Source organism: Taurulus bubalis (assembly GCF_910589615.1).
Source record: "Taurulus bubalis genome assembly, chromosome: 19".
In the NCBI taxonomy this organism is placed as follows: domain Eukaryota; kingdom Metazoa; phylum Chordata; class Actinopteri; order Perciformes; family Cottidae; genus Taurulus; species Taurulus bubalis.
The window spans coordinates 20,615,315-20,641,186 of NC_136607.1; the positions used below are offsets into that span (position 1 = coordinate 20,615,315).

The 25,872-nt window shown below is 43.9% G+C and overlaps 1 protein-coding gene across 1 annotated transcript; it reads right to left on the reverse strand.

The window, feature by feature from the left end:
• Window positions 1-6,395: 6,395 nt before the first annotated feature.
• On the reverse strand, window positions 6,396-18,968 carry enc1 (ectodermal-neural cortex 1). Its single transcript, XM_079235564.1, has 3 exons — window positions 18,885-18,968; window positions 12,243-14,058; window positions 6,396-8,571 (listed from the first exon to the last, which is right to left on the reverse strand). Exon 2 carries the CDS (start codon window positions 14,050-14,052, stop codon window positions 12,277-12,279), a length of 1,776 nt encoding a protein of 591 aa, XP_079091690.1. The 5' UTR covers window positions 14,053-14,058; window positions 18,885-18,968; the 3' UTR covers window positions 6,396-8,571; window positions 12,243-12,276.
• Between the last annotated feature and the right edge of the window lie 6,904 nt (window positions 18,969-25,872).

Here is a 25,872-nt window from a genome sequence, read left to right on the forward strand (position 1 = left end):
AATTTTGATGTACTTGTACTTTACTTGAGTATTACGGCTTTATGTGGCAAGTTGCTTTTCAGATCAATATTTAACATAAAAGAACATATTAACCTTGTGAATAAAATATAATATAATACATTGTTTCCCAACCTTTTTTGGCTTCTGACCTGTTACAAAAAAAGCAGTGTCCCGTTTCCGAGGACTGTGAGGTATTAGCAGTACATCCAAATGACGAGCGGAAATTATCCAATAATAATGAAAGAAAATAACAAAGAATTCAGAAGAAAAAAATGAATTTGTGCAGCAGAACTTTCATCCCTGAATATCACTACTGTACATAGAAAAGAAAAGGCCGGCTGTCGAGGAATGGAAGGCGCTCTGCATCCACCTCCTCGTCGGTGAATCCCGGATAATTACAAGGCGGGAAGTTAATTGATTGTTTTGGCTTCCCGATCACGTCAGGAGTGAATAATGTTCACTGTGTCTTCACCCGAGCTGCGCTTCACCCCGCCGTCCCACCTAAACTGCCGAGCCCCCGCCTCGCTCTTTCCTTCCCCGACCTCAAACCACACCCGAGTGAAAATCCATATAACAGCATAAATTGCAGGGCAAATGCTTGAACTGATTAAAAGACCCGACAACCTCCTTTCAAAGAGAACGTGAACAATGTTATGAGCACACCGCCTGCAGTGACTCACCCCCAGACTGTTATTACATCTTCCTCGCGCGGCCTTTCATCTTCCTGCGGTTTTCTGCAATGAGATAAGCCCGCGATCGGTAAGCTAAGTGGCCTTAAAGGCACCCCTAAGCGGTTAATAAGTAAGTGCTAATGACGCCCAAACACGTCTCATCAACATTAAAGACTGATAAAGCTGCAGGATATCCAACTGTTTTGATTCACAGACTCATACATTTGCAGCTGTCAGAAAAAGAAAATTGAGAGTATGTTTCCAGGGGCGGTTGCAACATGAAGGCATTGAGCAACAAAACACACCGGCCTTCTGCTCGCCGGGACTTTGTCTTTAGTGGTAGTTAGCAAACGCTAGCATGCTACCACGCTGAACTAAGATGGTGAACAATGTACCTGCTATGCATCAGCTTAGTTAGTTTAGCTTAGCACAAAGACTGGAGACAAGTAATTAGCAAACGCTAGCATGCTACCACGCTAAACTAAGATGGTGAACAATGTACCTGCTATGCATCAGCTTAGTTAGTTTAGCTTAGCACAAAGACTGGAGACAAGTAATTAGCAAACGCTAGCATGCTACCACACTAAACTAAGATGGTGAACAATGTACCAGCTAAGCATCAGCTTAGTTATTTTAGCTTAGCACAAAGACTGGAGACAAGTAGTTAGCAAACGCTAGCATGCTACCACGCTAAACTAAGATGGTGAACAATGTACCTGCTATGCATCAGCTTAGTTATTTTAGCTTAGCACAAAGACTGGAGACAAGTAGTTAGCAAACACTATCATGCTACCACGCTAAAAATAAGATCAAACTAAGCATCAGCGAGTTGCCTTAGCTTAGCACAAAGACTGGAAACAAGGAGAAACAGTTAGCCTAGCCGTTTCTGCCCAACAGTAGAATAAGACACTGACCAGCACATATCTGACACGTTCCTAGTTCAGGAAGTGTATAATAAATATGAAGCTAAACAAACTACAGCCGTTTAGCTTAGCATTGAGACTGGAAACAGAGGGATTAAGCTAGCCACATCTGCATTGTAGCTTGATAGTGAGCGGGTATACTGTATTTCATGTTCTCTTCTCACTGTATAAGCAAGAAAGCGGATATGCATATTTCCCAACATGTCAAACTATTCATTTAAGTTTAAGTTTGTTGCCTTTAAAAGTCTGTGAGTTCTTCCCGAAGCAGTCGAGAGGAAAACGGTCAAGGTCGGTCACGTATTTGTTGCTCCCTCGCGTTCAATTAATTACAGCGCTTTTCTAAACGTCCTCCTCTGATGGGAAATCACTCCAGGTGATGTTCAAGCAGTAAATTAGCTCGTGGCTGCAAAGCGGCCCGATCCGCAGGGATGGCCACACAGTTTGAGGACGGGGTCAGCGGGCTCATCCAGGGAGGAGGAGGCGAGAGTAATGACACGAGTGAGAGACAAAGGCGGGGGGCAAAGACTGAAAAGAGAAAGAACAGAGGAGCCATTGTGCGCTGGAGCAGACCTCCTTAGACTTAATTACCTCGCATCCATTTCCACGATAACGCAGGGGGAAGGGCGCATGCTGGGGAGGAAGAACAGAGGGCTAATGAAGTCATAGACACACAGAACAACATTTACCACACTAAGAGATGCAACACAATATTGCGCAAACAACAGTAAGAATCAGCTTCCAAACCTCGGAAACATCCCTGGAAGCGTTGTTGAAGACCTTGAGGTATCAATGCCTCGCGTGGCTCTTTTCTTTAGCCGTCCAGCAGATGCTATCTTTCCCTCGGTGTGTTATCTCCTGTCTGCCTTGTGGTCCAGATAAGCAGGCTCCAGGGCTTTTTGAAAGGACACGAAACTTTCTTTAAAAGTAGATATTCCCAAAGCAGGTAACACAGATAGACGGCAGTAGCATTAAAAATCTGGACGGGACTTTTCAAAATGAAATGAAATATAAAGATCTTTGCTTCAAAATCCATTTCAGGACATCTGACAGCGGCGCCCCTGACACAGTTTCCTCGCCGGAGGCGGATCGGTCCTCTGCCGCTCGCCTGAATGCTGATGATGCGACTCAGAGGTCAGAGGATCGCGGCCCGGTGGACAGCGCTCTCGTTTCCAAAGCGTCCCTGACATGATCACGGTGTCTGTGTGTGTGCGGCTGGAACGGTTTAAGATTTTAAAAAACAACCTACTTTTAGGCCCTTTCCTCGAAAATGTCATACCCAAACTAAAAAGGTTGTATCTCTGCAACCACTAGGGCTATTTGAATAATTAGGGTGTTATAATAAAAGCTACACATCGTCACTTTCCTAAAATAATGGCCTACGTAATTTTTGGACATACTGGCCACCTCTGGTTAAATCTCCTACATCCTCAGTTGAACGGATCATGTGATTCTACCCCTGCAGTATAACATATAACAATGTGACTTAGGCCATTTTATTTTGCCTAAGTCAAAAGACAATGTGACTTAGGCAATTTTACAAGCTTTTCAAGATGACATTTTGAAGGTAGCATTTAAGCTAGCAATTTAGTTAGCATTTTTGTCAATGAAAATGTCACACGAACATATTATTAGTAATCATAAAATAATTGGACCGCTATAACAGTAAGCCTGTCGTGCAGAGTCTAGAGGCAGCTTGTGCACCCGATTACATTTGATCAAGTGTTTTGTGTTTTATGAAAAACCTGAAAAAATGACATTATTTTAGGAAGGTGAGATTTAGTTCAGATGTGTAAATATCAGTCTATATGTTGCTGGTTAAGAGTAAATGAAGATGACACAGACAAATGAAAAGGTTTCAGGTCCGCCTATAATCTTTTTAATTATTAATTATTTCTTTGAAATTATGCAGCTGTAAGGTCCAACTCTAACCCAAATCATAGCTCAATATGTGAACATTCACTAACCCAAATCATAACTCAATATGTGAACATTCTCTAACCCAAATCATAGCTCAATATGTGAACATTCACTAACCCAAATCATAGCTCAATATGTGAACATTCTCTAACCCAAATCATAGCTCAATATGTGAACATTCACTAACCCAAATCATAACTCAATATGTGAACCTTCTCTAACCCAAATCATAACACAATATGTGAACATTCTCTAACCCAAATCATAGCTCAATATGTGAACATTCTCTAACCCAAATCATAGCTCAATATGTGAACATTCTCTAACCCAAATCATAGCTCAATATGTGAACATTCACTAACCCAAATCATAACTCAATATGTGAACCTTCTCTAACCCAAATCATAACACAATATGTGAACATTCTCTAACCCAAATCATAACTCAATATGTGAACATTCTCTAACCCAAATCATTACTCAATGTGAACATTCTCTCTGCAAAGGTTGACTTTGATAAAGTGAAGCAGAACACAGTTAGAGAGGGTTTAGAACAGAGAACATTCAGGCAAGGACTCCAAAATTTGACATTTTATTTTCTCATGTACCAAACCATATATCTCACATCCAAATACAGCAGCTTTGGGCTTCTTTTTTTTCATAAAGCAAGCTATGATTTATCGTTTTATATAACAGTCACTCAGTCTTCCCCCCTAGGGTTTTTAAAAGCTCCACCCTATATATTTGTACGTGGGCAGGAGTTCACCGGGTTTCTTCAGCTTCGTACCAACCCACCTGCACCTCCACCCAGCTGATGAAATCCTCCGAAATCCTGGAGGATATGGTCTTTATGTAGTTTTTAAAGATGTACATCCTCAATAGGAGCCGATGAGCTCTGTGCTGATAAATGATGTCATGAAGTTATAACGGTGCTGTTTAGTCTTTTCATGGGAGTTGTTCTGGAAAAAGTGAACCTTCATTTTTAAGGATTTATAAGATATGTTGAATTAACACAAGATTTATCGACATCTTTTCTTTCATTGAATTATTATTATTTCTTTTAAATCTAGACATGACGCTGTAACGTAAGGACATCTGCAACTAATGTAGAATGTATCGTGTGTGTGTGTGTGTGTGTGTGTGTGTGTGTGTGTGTGTGTGTGTGTGTGTGTGTGGCTAAGGCCTGTGTTGCCAGGCGACAGGACATAGGTACATAGTTTTTCCTCTCTCTCAGGCAGACGGCCCACACAGAGCAGAGACGCCGGTCTGCTCAGCCAAGCTCTGCATAAGCTGACGGCACCCAGAGGACTCGGCGCTGAAGGGTTGAGCCATCGGCGTGTAGTAAAGGAGGGGGAGGGCGGATAAGACCGACTTCCTGGCGGACAGGAAATTCAACTTCCTGTCCTGATTAATGGGGGTCCTGTTGGATAACACGGGGGCCGAGGGGCCGGGGGGCCGGGGGAACGGGGGGACGGGGGACCGGGGGCCGGGGGGCCGACCGCACACGGAGCTCAACCTTTTCATTCTGAGTCGGTTCTCAGCCGGAGAACGCTTCAGAAAACACATCCTGTGACTGAGCTATCTTGAAATAATGCAGATTTTATTTAATATCATCATTTATGTATGTATTGTCCATTCTTCTTCTTCTTCTTCTTCTTCTTCTTCTTCTTCTTCTTCTTCTTCTTCTTCTTCTTCTTCTATTCAATTGTTTGTATACATTGTGCATTTTTCTTATTATTCTATTCTATTTTTTGTACATATTGTGCATTTTTTATATTTTACTGCTCACTATAGATGCTGCTGCAGCGAAAAAATGTCCCCTTGTGGGATTAAAGTATCTATCATCTATCTTTCCATCTTTCCATCCATCTATCTATTTATTTATCTGTCTTTCTATGTTTCCATCAATCATCTATCTTTCCCTCTTTCTATGTTTCCATCTATATATATATCTTTCTTTCTTTCTTTTCATCCATCTATCATCCATATATTATATCATATATATTTAAATCTATTTATATATATATCCATCTATATCTTTCTATCTCTCTCACTCTCATATATATCTATATATATATATATATATATATATATATATATATCTATATCTATAGATATATATATCTCAATAAGATTCCTCTCATAACAACGTGTCAGCGTACGTTGCTCCAGTGGAAGTTGTTGTGTATCTCTGCAGCTTCCCCTCCTCCGGTGCGATGGTTTAGCTGCTGGAGGCTGGAGGGTCTGGATCCAGAGGAACTGTGTTTCTCAACCTCAAGTCAACGGTGAAGGACGAGGAATGTAAACACAGAACAGACTCCAGGAATGCAGCCAGAGAGTTTCTGCAGAGACGCTAACGAGACGCTGGAACCAGAGCGTCACACGAGCAACGAGGTCCTCTAATGAACAGGGAGACAGGAAGTGAGAGGTCAGGGAGGGAGAGAGAGAGAGAGAGAGAGAGAGAGAGAGAGACAGAGAGAAAGAGAGAGAGAGAGAGAGAGAGAGAGAGAGAGAGAGACAGAGAGAGAGAGAGAGAGAGAGACAGAGACAGAGAGAGAGCCTTTTTGAGATTTCGTGTTCTCCTCAGCCCCCACAGTTTGCAGATAAAGGTTGCCGTTGCCAAGGTGACTTGACAGAGAAAGGGAAAGTATCTGGCTGCGTTGCGCCGGTTCTGTTCTTTTTTTTTTGTTGCAGCAAAGCGTAGAAGCCGGAGGCAGCAGATGAGATGATTTCAGTCCCTCCTCCACAGAAGAAAAGCTGCATGATACTCTGCCTTTAACACCTCGGGGCACAGCTGCTGTGTTCACTCCCAAAAAGCTGAACACCTAAACATGTGGAACAGGAAGTTCTCTCCAAGCGAAGACAAAAGACGCCACGCTTTACAGTCAAGAGGAAAAAACTCTTATGTTTATTTAGCCATGAATTTCACATTGTGAAAAAAATCACATGTACAAAATAATGCAATAAAAAATAGAAATTAAACTCTTACATGACAAAAGAACAAGAAGAAAAAAATGACAAACCGATGCACGTTGACATCGCGTAAGAGGCGGCGCTCCGGATGAAGCGGAGGAGAAGCGAAGGGCAAGAATTCCACTCGGGCTATTCGGTACAAACTTGAAGCGGCAGTCATTACTCGCTGTTGCCGGGGAGACTTGGGCTCTATGAGAAATGAACGCTCCCATCTGATTGGCTCTGTGTTCACCGGTCAGCGCGACGGAGCCGAGGGCCTCCAAGAGGTCCTGGAAAGGCCGATAAAAGCTGAGGAACTTTCGGGTTTGCTAATCCATCCCAACAGATTGTGTTTGTTTTATGCATCAATAAGGAAAGAAATACATCACACATATTGCACCAAAACCTTACATTGAAATTAAACGGTTTCTTTCATGTTCAATTGTAAAAATCTCAATGTTCCGGTCACACAGACAGACAAGGAGAGAAAAACACTGATTAAACTCGCCAAATATTTCATACGCAAGTGTTTAAGACAATCTCTCTTTTTGGTCTTTAGGAACTTGCAATGTTGTTGTTGTTGTTGTTGTTGTTGTTGTGCATGGTGGACACTGTGGTGAAAAGCACTGCGGCGTCTGCCCCTGGATTCAACTCTTTCTCAACCAAATGGCGGAGAGGACTGAAGAGTTTGCACATGTGACGGCGCTCCAGCTGCCCGAGGACAGCTGGAGACACGTCACATGCTTCCCCGTGTCAGGGTGAGCTACTGGGAGAGTCACTGGGAGAGTCACTGGGAGAGTCACTGGGAGAGTTACTGGGCCACCAGCGCCCCGCTCCAGCAGCCCGGTCTGGTGGGCTGAGGCTCATAATCTTCTTGTTTTGTTGGTACAGTCAGAGCCCCGCCGGGAGGATTTAAGACGCTTAAAGAGTATATTTAAGAAGAAGAAATGAAACATTCTTTCACCCCCTCAGTCTTCTTATCGGGCAGCGACCCTGCGGCCCGCCGGTAATTCCTCTCCCATGCATTTGCTTTAAAGTTAAAGTTCCTCCTGGGAAAGACTGAATTGTGCAAAACGCAGCCCGACTAGGATGAAATAAAGCACAACACCTGGCCATGCACGACACAACCCGGACGCACACTCAGCTAAGAATGCAGGCAGAGAGGAAATAAATAGGATTGAACATATTAAAGCGTCGTCATATAAATTAAGACTACATTGCATCGAGTTTAAAAGAAGAGTTCTGTGACCACAGAGGAGAAAGCGTTCATGCCGGTTTCACTGCGGCCATGCTCTGACTCAGCAAGCGAGCGACGGCTTTCATCAGGACAGGAGCGCTAAGTGTACAGCTGAAAGAGACAGAGCTCTTTCTGAACCCCGCGGTACAGCGGGTTAGGTAATGCGTAGCCGAGGAGCGGCGAACGCGCAAAGGTCGTGACCCCCAGAGGCCTCCGTCCTCCTCCACCTCAGCTGCCGTCGCTCGTCAGAGGAACACTCGGCCCGTTGGTTTGTCTTGGAAAGAAGAAGATATCTGACCAAGGGGTTCAAGAAAACCAAAGAAGAAGAAGCGTGTTAAGAGAAGAGAAGGCGGAGATTCGCTCCTTCATTGCGTCTTTTTTTTTTTTATGAATCAGTTCTGTGCGTTGCCTCCGTCTACATAGAACATCCATCATGCTATACATTGCAGCCTCGATGGAAAAAAGAGTTTTATCATAGAGAAAAACATCAACACAGATCCTCACAAGCCTGCCGCGACTAATTGGGAGAAGTGCAGGTTGTGAGATGTGTGTGCAGTCCTCGTGAGTTGGCATGATGTGCCAGATGTGGAACAAGCAGCAGTTTGGTTCTTCTTCTTTTTGTATTTTTCTTTGCGTGATCTACTGCACGGCTTTGCCTCCGCTTCCTTCTCGGGGAAGCGAGAGAGACGACATCATTCCTGTAACGTGTCCTTGAGATTTTTGTCCGTTTTTTCGGGCATCTTTGCGACGTGGAGATGAAAGCGGGGCGTCTGTACATCGCTGCTCGGCTTCTCTTTGAGAGGAAGATGACGTGTGCTTCTTCACAGTTGGAGTCCAGTAGATAAAGCAACAACAACAAAAAAGGTGGGGATCTGAAGGAGAGGGACAAAAGAGAAGAGCGTGTTAAACAAAGCAAACCAGAAACCAGAAAGCGATTCAACGCTCAACATAAAGGGAGCCTGAAAACAGAATCACACACATCTTGGGAAACGAGACTTAAAGCTTCTGGATCCCCTCTCGTAATGTTAGTTCCTGCTCATACTTCCATTACAACGTGAAAGAACTGATGGACTTTGGGGTGTGAGGCTCCGCCCCTCCATCATCTTCTTATCTCAGCCGACTACACTTTTCACATCCAAGAGTGTGTTTTTTTTTTCCTCTCTTCGCTTTGACCTTTCCGTTTTCTAAAGCTTCCGCTTGATATGTCGGCCTACTTATCTGTGCGGCACAGACGGCTCCAGACTTGGCAGCCCTCTGCGTGTCTAATGGGAACGTAATAACACCGGATCTCTGCTGGGGGACGTGGGGTCTTTCCCTGGCTGTCAGAGGACGTGCATGTGAGGAAACCTTCTACCCAGCAGCAGTTTCAAGTTAGCGTTCAGCGAAATGCATTCATGAAAACCGAAGATATTCTTTCCAAGGAATAGTCAAACTTTTAGTTGCATGTGCTTATTTTTCCATCTTGCAAAGAGTCAGACGTGTTTATACCCGTATGTCCTCATTAAAGTACTGGGGTCCATCGTTCGTTGCCCTTTTTAGCCCTTTTCCCCCGGCCTTTACAAGATGAGAAGATTCACACCTCTCTCGTGTGCCTGCATCCAAAATGTGAAGCTACAGTTGGCAGTAGCTTCATATTTAGTATTCAGACAAAAAGAGGTCGTATCGAATCTTCCCAGCGAATATAAAAAAGTGCATTTCCCCAAAAAGGTCCCGCAGCGCTGTGCACATGTGCTTCTGCCTCTGAACTGGACGCCATTGAAACCGGCACGCTGCCGCGGGACTCGTAACGCCGATGAAGCTGATCCGGTTTCTTTGGATCGACTCGTTTGTCGTGACGCTACATTAGTGATTAGTGATTTTAGTCATTTAGTAATAAGAATGCATTCTGTGGGTTTCAGTTACTGTGTGTGTAACTGCTAAACAGTCATCCTGGACTGTGTCTACAATACAACAGAAAAAAGAATCCTCGTTATTTGATTTCCTCAGCGCCTCCTGAGCGTTTCCAGAGGAAAGAACATCTCAGCGTTGAACTCGGCGTCGCTCTCCTGGGAAGAAGAGCTGAGAGAGAACTCCTTCCTGCCTCCTCCCTCCTCCTGTGAGGTCTCACATGCTTCCTTCCTCTTTCATTCCTAAACACTCTGCCTTCTTTTCCATTCCTGCACATTTTTTCTGTCTTTTCACTGCGTTCAACAAGTCGCCCGTCAGTTGCCATGACAGGCAGGCGCACCAAAAAAAACAAGTCTTGTAGTATGGAATTAGTGGCAGGATTATACCCTTCACTGAGCGCTGTGTTGCATCGGCTCAGAGAGAGTTCAAACCTTCAGTCTGGTCTCCGCTGCTCGGAGATGAGTCACCGAGAAAAGAAGAAAGGGAATAATAAGTCTTAACAAATATTTCATCCTGCGGAGAGGAAGAACATCGCATCATCGCAGCGGTGGAGCCGCTTCCTGGCTTCACCAAGTAGGAACACTGTGGGGAGCCGGACAACTTCTCAGGAGCTGAGGGCCCCCGGCCCCTTCAATAGACAGTGAAACGAAAAGGCTGCCTGCATGGGTATGCATGGGTATGCATGGGCTCATCAGTGTGTATACAGGGTGATGCGATGTGATGGAGAGCCTGCAGCATGAGGAGAGATCAGCTGAAGAAGACACCGGTGAGGTCATGAGGAACTGTCAGGGGTCACATTCTGACCAATGGGTTTCCAGGACCTTTAGCCAAATTTCCATTTTGTGAAATCCATTGGAAAAGTATTTTACTGTATGCTTTGTATTCACAAGACTTTCCATGAATTTTTCATGACTTTTAACCAAATTTCCATGACTTAAAATAAAAAAAAATCATGACTTTTCCATGACTTTTTCACGACTTTTAACCACATTTCCACTACCAAACATTTAATGAAATCCATTGGAAACGGTTATACACATTCTGACCAATGGATTTCCATGACTTTTTTCCAAATTTTAACCAATTTTCCATGATGTTTCCATGACTTTAAACCAAATCTCCATCACAAACATTTAGTGAAGTCTGGGTGTAAACAGTAAAAAGTGAGTAAATGTAGTATTTAAACTAACAATGAGAACACAAAGCATACAGTAAACCTTAAATGACTCAAATGAATGAGACAATAGTTTGATTAAAAGAATAAACATGTATATAGATGCCTGTATGGATGCCTGCTTATATTTTGAGTCTTTCTTTTAAAAGCATATTCATTATTTCAAACTCAGCGTAAATGAACGACATGAACACATGAATATAACACATTTACAGGACTTTTACTAAACTATGGGGATTTAATGTTTTTCAAGGACTTTTCCAGGCCTGGAAATAACCATTTTAAAACTCCATGACTTTTCCAGGTTTTCCATGAGCGTAAGAGTCGTGTCTGTGGAGGTCAACCGGACCTTTGGAGGACGATGTGTGTCTGCAGCCACTTCCCTCCGTCGCCTCCGCTTGCAGCTCCTAATGAATGTCTTCCCCCGCCTCCCCTCTCGCGCGGCGTGAGGACCACATAACCTTGTCAAAGGAAGGCAGCCCAGAGTGGATTATCCCCGCCGAGGCGCTGCAGCCTGCTGGTGTGCGGCTTGTCTAATTGGCAGAACCCCTTTTCTTCCTATTAGAGGGATTTCCCCCACAGGAGCAATAAAAGTATGCTATTCTCTTTCAATTACCCTCTGTGTCCTTCGGCCCATCCCCACAGCCTCATAACTCACTTAACTAACGCACACAAGCCCCTCGCCCGCCCTCCTCCAGCTCTGTCCTCTCGCCATGAGGAGAATCTACTTATTCCTGGCAGCAGTTCAGAAAATGTCAACGCTTGAAAGATCGGGAAAAAAATGCCCATCGGAGCCTGATCAATACCGGGAATGACAGATTGTCCGAATGAGCATTTAACAGATTTGCAAATATAAATTGCGGTACATGTCTGGGTTCCATTTTTGGATATCTTGACCTATTTATCTCTGTATCTTTGCCAGATTGGAGGCATCGCTGCCAAACGAGGAAGTGGAAAATGGAATATCTGCCAATTTTATGTTATATTTATATAGATGTAAAAAAAATTAATTACATCTGAAATACTGACATTGGTTTCTGACTATAAAACAGCACATGTGTTGGGCACAAACCAAATAAAGTAAATGAGTAATTATATTAGAAATAAATGAATATCAAAGTTTTACAGATTGTTAAAGGAAAAGAGGACGATGCAACTTTCAAACTCTACAAAGAGAACTCCATTGCTGTAGCATTGCCCTCCCATAACATTGTCGATCCAGCAGATTTAGAGATTTGAGTCTATTCTCCTTCCTTGTCAAAACCGTGTGCCTACATTAACCACAATGCAACTCAACCGCCAACTGTTCGCTGTGATATTTTGACTGTTTATGATAGTGGCAGGTAGCATTGAGTTGCTAGCCTCATGCACAGATCATAAGCGGGCTACAGGGGGCTGGGAAGCTCAACTTGTAGTTTTTAATTGTAGTCTGAATGCAACGTAATACCCATCATGTGAAAGTGTCTGCAGGGTCAGACTCACCTCATGGAGAGAGTGCAGGTAGAGGGTCCGGGGCTCATGCAGGCAGATGTTTCCAGGTGCTGACGAACGCAGTGGGAATGAGCGAGTACGGCACGGTGGTGATGCTGTTCCAGGCATCCAGCGTGGGGTCGTAGCAGTCCAGAGTTTTACAGCGCTGCGTGCCAAAGTACCCGCCCACCACGTACAGCTTGTTCCCCGAGGCCACGGCCTGGCAGCTCATCCGCTTGGCCGTCACGTCGCCCACTTTAGTCCACTGGTAGCTGTCGCTGCTGAACTTATACGCCGAGCACGCCGAGAACTCCGTGTCCCCGCCCATGACGAAGATCTGGTTCCCCAGCACGGCGGCGGCCGTGTAGCGCCACGGCTGCGGGCAGGACGCGGGCACGGACCACCGGTTCTCCTGCGGGTCGTAGCACTGCACCTTGGGCAGCTTGTCGTGGGTGACGCTGGTTCCTCCGAAGGCGAAGAGCTTGAGCTTGACACTCACCACCGCTGCGTTGCTCACGCCCTCCCTCAGAGGAGCCACCATGGTCCACTTGTTGGCCACCGGGTCAAACTGCTCCACCTGCTTGAGCGACACGGACGGAGAAGCCGGGAGGCAGCCGGTCGCCGCCGTGTGACCCCCGACCACGTAGAGGCAGTGTTTCAGCTCCGCGGAGCCGTGGCCGAACCTGGCGATGAGCATGGGCGCCGCCTTCGACCATTCCTCGTGGACGGTGTCGTAGACCCACACGTCTTTGGACACGCCGTTCTCTGAGCCCCTCCCCCCTGTGATGTACACCTTACAGCCAATGGCGCAGGCACTGAACTCCTTCCTGGGACTGGGGATGTCCGCCTTGGGGATGATCTCTTTGGCTTTCTGGTCTACGAGGTACAACTTGTCACACATGAAGGTCTGCCCTCCCAGGAGAAAGAGGGCATGGCTGGTCTTTCTGGGTCGAGCACACGGGCTGTTGACGACGCCGTCGTTCTGCAGGATCTTCAGCTTACATCGGATAGCTTCATCCACCAGCTCCTTGCTCTTGGGCTGGGAATTGATGAGCTCTTCTGTGGAAACATTCTCCATGAGAAAGATGGCCGGCAACAGGGCCAGGCGGACAGTTCTGAGGAGCTCTGGGAGCTGGCAGTGCCTCTTCTCCAGGTCGTAGTTGATCCAGTTCAGGGCAGCTTCATAAACCAGTCTCTCGTCCTCTGTCTCTAGCTCCTCGTGTGACAGAAGCTGCACCACCATATCTTTGGGCAGTTGCAGGAAGTCTTCCGTCTTGCAAATAGTTGGGAAGTTGCTGAGGCACATGCCCCAGGAGAGCTCCGACAGCTTGGTGCACTGGTGGGCGTCGGACAGCAAGAGCATGCCGAGGCAATTAGACGGGTGAAGGTTTCTCTCCAGGAATTCGGCACAGGCGTCCCGGATGTCCTGAAACTCCAGCATGTCCCCGGCTTCCAGCAGCGACTCTGCGTTCTCCTCGTTGATGACCACGCGAGACGAGTACGCGTAGTCGAGCAGCAGCTCCAACACCTCCGGGTGGATGGAGTCGCGGAAGTCGACCTCGCTGGCCTGGCTCTCCCTCAGCCCGCCGCTGAACATGGCCTCAAAGTAGCGGCTGCAGGCCGCCAGCACGGCGCGGTGGCACGGGAAGGAGCGGCTGCCCGCGTGCAGCAGGACGTCCGTGAAGAGCCGCTGCTGCCGCAGGGAGTTGAGGTGCATGAGCACGCTGTCCGCGTAGGACGACTTGTGGAACAGGTAGATGTTCATCGAGCCGGTGCTGGCTCGGGACTTTCTGTTCTCATGGACGCTCACGGACATTTTCATTGAATCCTGGAAAAGAAAAAACAAGAAAAATCTTTCTTTAATGCATTTTATAGTAAGGTGCGTCACACAAGGTTTGCAAAGGAAATGGACGTCACAGCTTTGACATCCATTAGATAGAAATAAGATTCAGATTCTTGGTGTATTTCAGTCTCAATCATCTTTAAAAATACTTTAGCCTGATGTTCCTACCATCACAAAATAATACTTGGAGCACAACAAGAGAAAAGTCCTCACACACACTCTGAGAGAAGAGTTTAGTATAAATATGAGTTTCTGTAATTATATGGAAGTCTGTTGCTGTCAAGGCACAATAAGGGGTAACACAATTGAGTGTCTATGCATCTACTACTATCATTCAATAACTCTAAAGTGTGATAGTTTTCCTCTTTAAGTTGTATTCTCAGCCTGTACTTGACATGCTTTAAATCCACGGTTCCAGCCCTACTGTTCATAATAAGATGAATGATGTGCATTTGTGGTGAGTATTGCAAACGTTCCCAAGAGATAGAAAGACATTAAGCAAGAGATGCGCTGATTACATTGTTGTGAAACAGCACACGTCTGGGAATCCTGAAGGTCAAGTAGATAACGAATGCCTTCTCTCAGAGAACACAAGGAAGTTCTGATTTCAAACCAAAGCCTCCTAATCCCCCTGTTTTAGAGAGACCATGATTTACAAGTAAGAGTCTCTTTGAGAGCATTTAAAAAAGAAAAAGAGGATGAAAGGAGGCAGCAGGGCTCTTTTTAACCTCTGAGTATCGGACGAATGCACAGAGTTTACTCCCCTCCAGGAAGTCACAGCTCCCATAATCGCCGTCCTCGTCCTCGCTCACAGCTCACACTCATTCCACCCAATTTCCAGACATGTCAAGTGCCTCCCTCTCCCTGTTTCTGGGTCCCTGTCTGACCCAGTAAATCCAACAGCTGTCAGACATCCGGACATTTGAAGTTCTCTTCTAGGTCTCTCCGTAATGATTTGAAGGAATGATGAGGATCGCTTCATCTTAAGAGCAAACCTCAAGACCAATTATACACAATTATCCTCATTACAGCCCGACAGGCCGGAGGCGGTTGTAGCATGTTTGCAGTCGTCTTGATTGACAGCAAACCGCTACAGCTGTGATCAGCCTGACTTCAGTTAAACTGGATTCCAGTGATGACGTCGTCAAGACCAAGAAGTATGAAAACGTCCATGAAGCTGAGTTAAAGTAACCGAGGTCGTGCTTTGAGGAGCGATGAGTAGACGGACCGTGAAGTCCGGCTGACCACAGCGGCCGCCGCTTCCCTGTCAGTGGGAACGCGTTTTACAATCCTGCAGAGAGATATTTTAAGTGAACTACCACTTCAAGCGCTGGAACGTTCCCAGGTGTCGTAAACGACTCCTCTGCAACCCGACCGCGGAGACCAGGGGAAAGTTTCCATTTACCTCAAGTTGCATCACGCGCTCCAAAAACCTTCAGAGGGTTTTCGTGAGCAGACGGTCGGGTTTGAACCCTTTTGAGCGGTGGCACGGACACCTTTTGGCTTCAAAAGAATGTATTGTTCCATGTTAAATGTAACATTCCAGGGATATGACTACATTCCAGTTAAACTGACTCCAAAAGCAGCTGCCGTGCAGACACGCAGGTCAGTGTTTAGGTGCAGCTGTCAGGGGAAAACACAACCTTAGTTAGCGGTGAGGAATTTAAACGACATGCGACGCATTCCAACCAAAGCCCTCGAACCAGGAGCCCAGACGGAAAGAGGCGGGAGAGAACCTCCTGCACATCTATGAGAGGTGCATTGATGTGAAGTGTGTGACTGCTTCATGTGTTGGCGATGCCAGTCACACCAGACTGAAATACCACGACACTTGTTGCATGAATTATGATGACATTTGGTCCGTGCATAATGCACAGAGGACGACGCCTCATCACTTTGGGGACCCTCTGCCTTTTCTTAACAACTGTCGGTTCCCCTTTTGATGAATTAGCATCGCTCTGGCTTTTTCTTTATCGGGTCAAAATTTCAATTTGTGCAATAAATTGGTTTATGACCAATTACCAGAATTCCCATCAGCCTCAATTGTACTTTAGCTTTAGTGCAACTTTTTTTTAAAGATTGTAAACTTAACACCTGGTAACCAAATACTGTCGGCGTTGTCATTTTGCTAACACGTTAGCATGTGGTGTTAGCATTTAGCACAAAGCACCGACGTATTATTATTATTATTATTATTATTATTATTATTATTACACTATTCTCAATGTCTCACAAAAGAAGGTTATGTGTGTGACAGGCTTGATTGAAGCAAAAGTATAAGCTGTCTCATATATTAGATGATATATGAGCCGTTTATAGTTAATACTAATAATATTATAATTGTTAACAGGAAGAACATTTATCACAACTTCATTAAATACAAAACCAACCGCAGCCTCGGTTCAACAGGATTTATTGCATTCCAGGACTGACACAACTGGCAACCCGTCATCTCGTGGCCTCTGGCTCGGCTATAATAAGAATATTCTTGCCTATCCCAGTTCTCTCACCTGCACACACACACACACACACACACACACACACACACACACACACACACACACACACACACACACACACCCCTGACACACACACACAGCGCTGATACTGCTTTCTCATTGCAAGTGGACCTCATAAATCAGGCACTACATGTGAGAGATTTTGCAGATACTAATAATTAGCTTGTAAATTAGTATTTAGTCGCTGAAAGGCAGAAAAACACAAGGAATCGTGAGAATAAAAATGCTCAAAACTATTTAAAAAACAATTCTGCATCACTAAAGGTGTAAATAAAGTTGTTCTTGGAAGAACAAGCTCACTAATATTCAATAAGAAAACACTTTAACATTTGCATATTTGTGGATAAAGCCTGGATCACCAATGTAACCTTCTATTTGTAATTTAAATGGAAAATAAGGATGTTTTATTATTATCTGCCAAACCTATAAAGACTACAATAATAACGTGGATGGTGTCAGAGTTTAAATAACGTCTCCTTGATCACAAGCATGGATTTACTGTTGGCTGGTAATGTAAACATGTTTCCTGCCGACTCCACACATTCCTAAACGGACACGAACAACACGAACAACACGTAAACACGGCTTACTGGGAAGCAGATTACTGCTCCCAGTTAACCTTAATCTGGCTGCTCACAGTCAGCACTGTCCCAGTGAGGGAAACGGCCAACATTAAAAACAGTCTCCATCATCAGAAAATAAATCAGCAACCATAATTGATCGTTTTATAAATGATATTTAACGTTTACTGACACCAGCCTCTTTGCTTCTGTTAAAAAAATAACTATTTTTACATATTGTCTGGTATTTTGTAGACCAAACAATGTGATTAAACACAAAAAGATGAATCTGAAATATACAGTATATAATTGTTAGTTGTAGCCCATATGCTGTTAATTATGTGGATCATATTTGAAGATCAAGGAAACTTGAAGTCGTCATAATGTTGGCGCCTAACTGGTAAATCTGCTCCAAATGAGAGGAAACAAATGCCTTTTTCTTCTTCTTCTTTATAAAACCCCCTTCACAAGTGTGTCACCTTGAGGAATGTTACGTATACTTCGACCTCCACGGTGAGACTACAGTAACAGTGAAAAGGAGTTTATCACATGACTGTTTATGTAGCACTATGGAGGCAATTTAACTTACAGGCACCACCCAATAAAAATAGGGAAACAAAAGTTGAAGCCTCCTATTTCAGCGTAAAACAACATGCGGGAACATTACACAGAAAATGAGTCAACGACTTCTTCAGTCTTAGAAAATGCTCCAGATTCTCTCAGCTTCCCAAATATGAGGATTTGTTTTTCTTTCTTGCAGCAGCCCGACTGCACGAGGTTTTGGGTCGTTGGTGAGACGAAACAAGGAGATGGGAATGTTTTAAATTACATTTTAGACTTAAACAATGAACCTCTTAATAATCAAAAGCAATCACTGCATTCAGCGTTAATTAAATTGAGCTTCTACCCTGAAAACCAGACTATACATTCATTAAGGTTATCATTATTATCCAGTTAATCCTCGTGCTATTGTACCCTGTCCTCGGTCTCACAGGCAGCAACAGAGTCAGAGCATCAACACCAAGGAGCCCTGAGAGGAAGCACACATGGCAGCCTGAGAGTGACGGATGAGAGTCATCCTCCTCATCCTCCTCACAGAGAACATCCACATCACACACAGCATATCTGAGGCCTGCAGCGCGTCTAAAACCATTGCCAGGTGTCCTCAGGAACTGGAAAACACCAGTCACATAAATATGGGCCAGGCTGCACATCTGGCACTTGAGAACAGAAGAAGAAAATAGAAACAACATGCAAAAGAAAAAGGATGCAGCAGCTATTGATCTGCATGTCTGCATCAATCTGTGTCTCAGATTTATGGCTGAAGACATGAGAGAGAGAAAGAGAGAGAGAGAGAGAGAGAGAGAGAGAGAGAGAGAGAGAGAGAGAGAGAGAGAGAGAGAGAGAGAGAGAGAGAGTCTAACTGTGTTTAGGACAGAGAGTTCACACCTTCAGACACCTCGAGCGTGCACGAGTACGCGGGGACGAGCACAAAGAACCGAGAGGAGCCCTCGTGAGGATAAAGACCCAGACGAGCTCCATCAGCGCGCTGGCTACATTGTAGCAAATATCATGCATGGACATAATCCATATGCAGGGATGTCAACAACAACCTTTTGTCCGTCATGCTCTCTGCTGCGCGTGTCCATCCTCAGGTGCTCAGAACGTGGACGCTGCTACAATGTAGCGACGTGTTATTAATAATAGAGGGTGATATTTCATATGAAGGTACCTCTTTGGGGGAGAGCGGGAGGTCATCGGTGTCCGCGGTGTCCCTCCAGCATGCCGCCTCTGGGAGAGCCACGATGCAGCCTGGCGCCCGGGGAGCCGAACAACTCTCCAAGGGGTTATTTCCCACAAAAAAAATGCCGACGGATGATCGGAGAGGATTAAACTCTAGACTGTTGTCTGGAGCTCGGGGGATCTTACACGTGCACGTGTGGGAAGTCGCGTGGAATCGCCGGGCTCCGGGGTAAAGATGAGATGCTCGTCCTCCGCTGCGCTCCGCTGTGTGGCGGCGCGTCTCCTCCTGCGCTCCCAGTTCACCCACTCACTGCTATGGGTGTGTTTACACTGGGAGGGGGAGGGCCGAGAGAGAGAGAGAGAGAGAGAGAGAGAGAGAGAGAGAGAGAGAGAGAGAGAGAGAGAGAGAGAGAGAGAGAGAGAGAGAGAGAGATTCACACATACAAATACATCACTGTCTGATTTAGAGAGGTATTTCTCTTAGTATTTCCATTTTAAACTACTCCATCCTTCCACTACATTTCAGAGGGAGGTAGTATAGTTCTGTATTGATATTCCTGGGAGTACAAATACATAAAGTAATAGTTCGGATTCAAAGTATTGCTAATATTTCTAAATATTTTCTAAAATATACTTTTATGAATACTCCTTTCAACGTGACTCTTTCGATAGAGGAAAGGGAATGAACAACATCTCGTTGTCCCATATATATATATATATATATATATATATATATATATATATATATATATATATATATATATATATATATATATATATATATATATACATACATACATGTATGTATACATAATGTCACAGAAATAACTGATGGTGCACACTGATCTGATACTATGATTATCCCCAAGTATTCTCTTATGTTTACACGGCGCTGCATCTGCAATCTGTTGGATCATATATCCAAAAAGTATTGTTGGAGAGATTGTTTTGTGTGAACAATAAAACAGATGTTGTGAGTGATCGGCTGTGAGTGTGATGGCAGATCTCCCTTAAAGTCACATTACACAAGAATAAGACAAGAGAATATTTGGGGGATAATCATAATATCAGATCAGTGTGTACCTTCAGTTATTTCTGTGACATTATATATATATATATATATGACCCCATGTGTTCTGACCCTGTGTTCTGACCCAGTGTTTGTGAGAGTTAAATATATAAATATTAACATTTTGACCACAAACATTTTGACATAACTGTCACAAACTAATTGTTGTACAAAACGATGTTCATGTTGGTGACAAATAGTGACGTGTAAGTTAAAAAATAATATCAGGTTTTTACAGTAATACCATGTATTGGTAACATAGTTGAAATGTTTTTTGAGTGAAACTTTAGGTTTATTTATTTTGTATGTAGTTTTAAATGATCTTGTAAATTTTAGAGAAAAACATGGGAGGGACTCATTGCCCTTATTGTTTTAACTACATTTAAAAACATTAGCATGTAGAAAAGACCATAAAGTTTGACTGAGTCACAGCCAACTCACCACTGAATATCACTCCTGGGATTATAAAGACACTGTGGGTTCTGGGTGGGAGGCTGGGAACAGGAAGTCCCATTCTAACCCGCTCATCGCGTGAGTCACTGCTGCGGTCCTCGTTGACGAGACTTTTGGCTGTGACTAAACTTTTCAGTCGTCCCTTGAGGTGCTGCGACGTTCCTATTCTGTTTGTGTTTCTGTGTTTGTGCTGTGGGGGTTAGAGCTGTCACACACACACACACACACACACACACACACACACACACACACACACACACACACACACACACACACACACACACACACACACACACATACACACACACTCACTTCTGATTTCTTTTCCCATAAAATGTGTGTTTATGAAGACAGAAATTACACTATTACTGTGGCTTCATATTCAGTATTACAGCACAGTGTTCCTCAGAGAAGTGTATTTTAATTGTAAGGATGGCAGCACATGTTTCACTAGAGATGACAAGAGCGACATCTAGTGGACAACCTGTTCCTGAGGTGAAGAGGGCCTAAGATTAAAGCTGGAACAGGGGGAATAATCCATGTATTTAGTATCCCTCGTGTGTGGTTGACATTGACTTTACTTCCCCCTGCTGTCTTTGTACAAACAAAAACATCTGCTGAATCAATCTTTAATAATATTTTCTTTTATTTGCTTCCCACGTTAATAAAACCCTCCCACTGCCACAAACTGGCCTTGCAAGTTTGAAGGTGACAAAAGACGAACATAAATATGCATAAATATGAATATATGTTCATTCTTTTTGCCAAAAATGTGTTCACATATGATAAAATGTATGTTATGGGGTCAATTAGACCTCTGGTCTAAATCCCTGTGAGACCTCTAATAGACAAACTTAGAGTTTTAATAAGAGAAATTCAAAAAAAATAATTTGGGATTCGGGATGGTAAATTGTTTTTATTTTACATGTATTTGACCGACTTTTAAATGATAAATGATTGATATAGTGGTGTGCTGAAAAACATCTTTCAGTTAGTAAATGCTCCATAAATATGACACGAGTGACACCTGGTGGACACAATATTCCTGGGAGTAAAGTTGATTGTCACAGTGTGAACAGGGCCCCATTCCTCGTACCTGGTTCAACAAAGTCGATCAAATGTCCTTTTATCCATCTTAAATTACCGAGATGATTGACGTCAGGCTATGTCAGTTTCTCAAAGGCTGATCCGCCCTCAAACAGTCTCGTTAATTCTCACCAGACGTCAGTCATCTGGATAATTGTGCGTGCAGATTTAATGATCTTCAAACGCTACAAAGATCAGAGAAATAGCATCTCTTTCCACTTACTTTTTACTTTCGGAAAAAAAGAGCAAAACAATTGGCAAACAACACAAACATTTGATCATCATGACTTTTTAGTGAATGGAGGTTTTTCTACTCAAGTTAGGTTTGCCTCTGATTATTGTTTCAGCTCTAATTTATCTCATGATTTTGTTTATATTAAGTTATGGAAATACTAAAGTAAAGGTTAAGGGTTACTAGCTTCACAAAGTAACAACTCTCTCACACTATCTCTCTCTATCTGGTTCAACCTGCCCTGATCTTTTACTGGAAACCACGTCCCTCTCACCTGAGGAACGGGTCGAGCAGAATCATTCTTCCGAAGAAAAAATGAATGAAACGTTCAACGGCTCTTTCTCTCTGTGTCTTTAAATGTTTTTATCCACCACATATGTATCCATTTTTATGTTTGCTTTTAATGTAAAGACGTGTTTAGGCGTATGTGAAGCCCCGCCCACTTCCCTGCACATAAAGCTGTGTTGTGATAGACGCATGTGAAGCCCCGCCCCCTTCCCTGCACATAAAGCTGTGTTGTGATAGACGCATGTGAAGCCCCGCCCCCTTCCCTGCACATAAAGGTGTGTTGTGATAGACGCATGTGGAGCCCCGCCCCCTTCCCTCCACATAAAGCTGTGTTGTGATAGACGCATGTGGAGCCCCGCCCCCTTCCCTCCACATAAAGCTGTGTTGTGATGGGCAGTTCCGTGACTCCGCTTTCTGGACACCAACATGACCGCCACCCTGCAGCTCGCGCTCGTGCTGCTGGCCCTGGGCTTCTCTCAGGGGCGGCAGCACAACTACCTCGACAAAGTCGACCAACTGGACCAAGAGACTGAGTTCGTAGCCGAACCCTCAAAGTTCGGGTCCCTGTGGCCTCTGCCGCAGAAAGTGAAAATCTCAGCCGTCTCGTTCAAGTTGAGCGACAGCTTCAAAATAGTCGATGTTGAGGAGCTTCTCAGCGGGCAGAGCTGCAGCCTCCTGCAGGACGCGTTCAGGAGGTGAGCGGCTCGTTTCAAAGTCTCTTTCTCTGCTTTAATGTGTAACTAGAAGGCACACAGACCTGTAACCGCATGCTTAACCTCTTGAAGCCTGAGGCTCGTATATGGTCTTTTTTTACGTCTTTATTTTATTAAAGTAGTCGCATGAACCCCAAATGAGTTATATTTCTTGTATTATTTTATTTATTTTTTTTTCAGAATTTATTTGTGAATAAAATGTATATTTAAAAAAAAAAACACTTTTTTTTTTAACATATTTTGATCATAACTATTAATGTCCAGCATGATCTATGCTAGATTTCCCCCCAAAAAAGTAGCCGAACTTTTACAAACTCCATGGTTCAGGCCCTTACCAACATCCAACATACTAATAGGACACCTTTTTGGAAAGCTTAGGACATAAATAATCAGAATATGCAACAAAAACCACTGTAAAACCAAGCTTTGATATATTGGGAAGGTGTTTTAGTCAAAAGAAACGTGTCGTTCGGTTCAAAAATAGAAAGGTTTGATGACAATACATTGTCTCACGAGAGACCAGAGGTGTTTCTAGAATGTGGGGGTACACGTAAGTCACAGGAAGCGGATTTGTGAGACAGAGAAGAAGAAAAAGAAACCTCCGGCCGATTTGTGATTTTACAGGTACTAATATTGAGTTCGTAAAGATTTTGATTACTTTGTTAGATTCCCACGAGCCCGTACGGTTACTGAGATGTGTTTGTTAGGGAAATAGACTTTGTAAAGGGTATTTATCTTGGATTTAGTGAAACCTTACGGCCGCCGCGGCACGCTGACGGAGCAGCAGTATAGTCGGCGGAGTTTACGTAAATACTTAAACTTAACAGTTACCTTAATTATGTTTTACACCATATGTATCTTCTCACAAGGGTTGTGGAACTGTAGAGCTTCAAATGAAGTTAAACAACGATGTGGTTCTGGAGATAATTAAGGAAACGTTCAAACAAAATAAAATAGAAATTGTCCGAAAACGGGCACAGCGGCGCTGCTTTGCCTTGCCGTGCTAAAGCGCTCCTCCCGTTCCTCGTCTCCCTCCACAGGTATTATGAGTACCTGTTCGCCGGCGCTAAGAGGCCGGAGCCGGGCAAAGGCAGCCGGACCGGTCCCGCGGTGCTGGAGGAGCTGAGTGTGTGGTACACATCACCGGACTCAGAATGTGACAGCTACCCCAGTGTTAAATCTAACGAGTCATGTGAGTCACTTCTCTTCCTCATTCATGTCACATGCAGTCATCTCCAAAATTAAACAAAGTACACAGTTGGTTAGTTACAAAGTAAGATTAGCTCTAAAGGGACCATTTTCGTACTTTCACTTATGATATTTAACATTGAGCCAATACTGCTTACATACTTTTACTTAACTGATATTTTCAAAGCAATAGTTTTACTTGGAGTCATTTTTATTTTGCAGTATTGCTAATGTTATATCCGGGAGATAAGCCCCTCTGACAGGCCTATCTAATATACCAGCTCTCCATTTAAAGGGTCCGAATCTCCAAGGACAGTTGGAGATCTTTTTAAGCTGGTGTCGAGGAAACTCGCCTGGCTGTCTCATTGACAGTGTGAATGATATTCAGTTTATTTTGTATAGCCCAACATCACAAATACAAGTTTGCCTCGGAGGTCTTTACAATCTGTACACATGACATCCCTGTCCCGGGACCTCACATCGGATCAGGAAAAACTCCCCCAATAAAGACAGTAAAAACCCTTTCACAGGGAAAAAAAAGGGGAAGAAACCTGAGGGAGAGCAACAGAGGAGGATCCCTCTCCCCGGATGGACAGAAGCAATAGATGTCATGTGACCAGAATGAATAACGTAACGGAGTTACAGCACATTACATGAATGTGACAGAAATTATTCATATAATGAGTAGTATGCATGGTCCATGATCCAGATAGCCACGACCCATTAAGCAGAAGGAGGTAGAGAGGAGGGGCATCAGCAGGGCCATGGCAGCTGGCAGGCCTGGATCCAGGCCGGTTCCATCAGCAGGGCCAGGTAAACCTGAGCCAGCCCTAACTATACGCCTGAAACAGCCCTAACTATACGCCTGAAACAGCCCTAACTATAAGCCTGAAACAGCCCTAACTATACGCTATCAAAGAGGAAAGTCTTAAGTCTACTCTTAAATGAGGGGACTGTCTGCCCCCCGGACTGAAAGTGGAAGCTGATTCCACAGAAGAGGAGCTTGATAACTGAAAGCTTTAGCCCCCAACATACGTTCTATACATTTGAGAGCCTGTGGGTAAAAGCTGTTTTGTGGTCTGTTTGTGCGTGTTTTAATTGTCCTGTATCTCCTTCCAGATGGAAGGGGAGCAAACAGTGCATGTCCAGGGTGGGTGGGGTCTTTGGAGATCATTAATATCATTACCTGATATTAATGAATTTACTAATACAGCTTTAGAAGACAAAGATCTAATATGTAGGAGTCCACATTTAAGTATCCTATCATGTTGCACTTTTGCAATAGTGGTAACCTTTGAGGTTATTTTCAGAATTGATTTGAATACTTCCTCCCCCACTGCTTTTCCAGAAAGGGAAGTTGCATACTGTTGTCTGCAGGCCTCTGCTCATGAATTATATTTATCCATAGCTGTTTAATTTCACATGAGCAAAGACTACAGAAAAGTCTGCCAAACGAGTACGTTTACCCTTTAATACTGAAAGGTGATGCTGATGATTCTTCTTTATTGAACGCAGACCTTCTACTTGTAACAGAGTATTTTAAATGTTTTTGAATTGGGATTTTACGTAGCCCTTTAAGCCCTCCCCCTAACCCTAACCCTAAACCCTACTCCCTAATCCTATTTATTGTTTGAGTTGTGTTTAGAAGTTGTACATGGGGATGTTTGTGTTTAATTTGATACCCAACATGTTTTTCTTTAGTTTTTTGGATTTATACCATGTTCTTTTCTTGATTTGTATCTTGTGACCTGATATAAAAGGGTCCCCTAATTAACAGGTTTTAAAGCCCCCCCAGTAATTAATACCTTGACTTAAGTATAATAATAACCACTTGCAAAGCTTTGACACTGACTGTGTAAATGAAATACACAACTGTTTGTGTCCACAGATGAGCTGGTAGTGGATCAGATTTCTCCCGACTATAAGCCTCAAGCCTTATTGGTGGCGC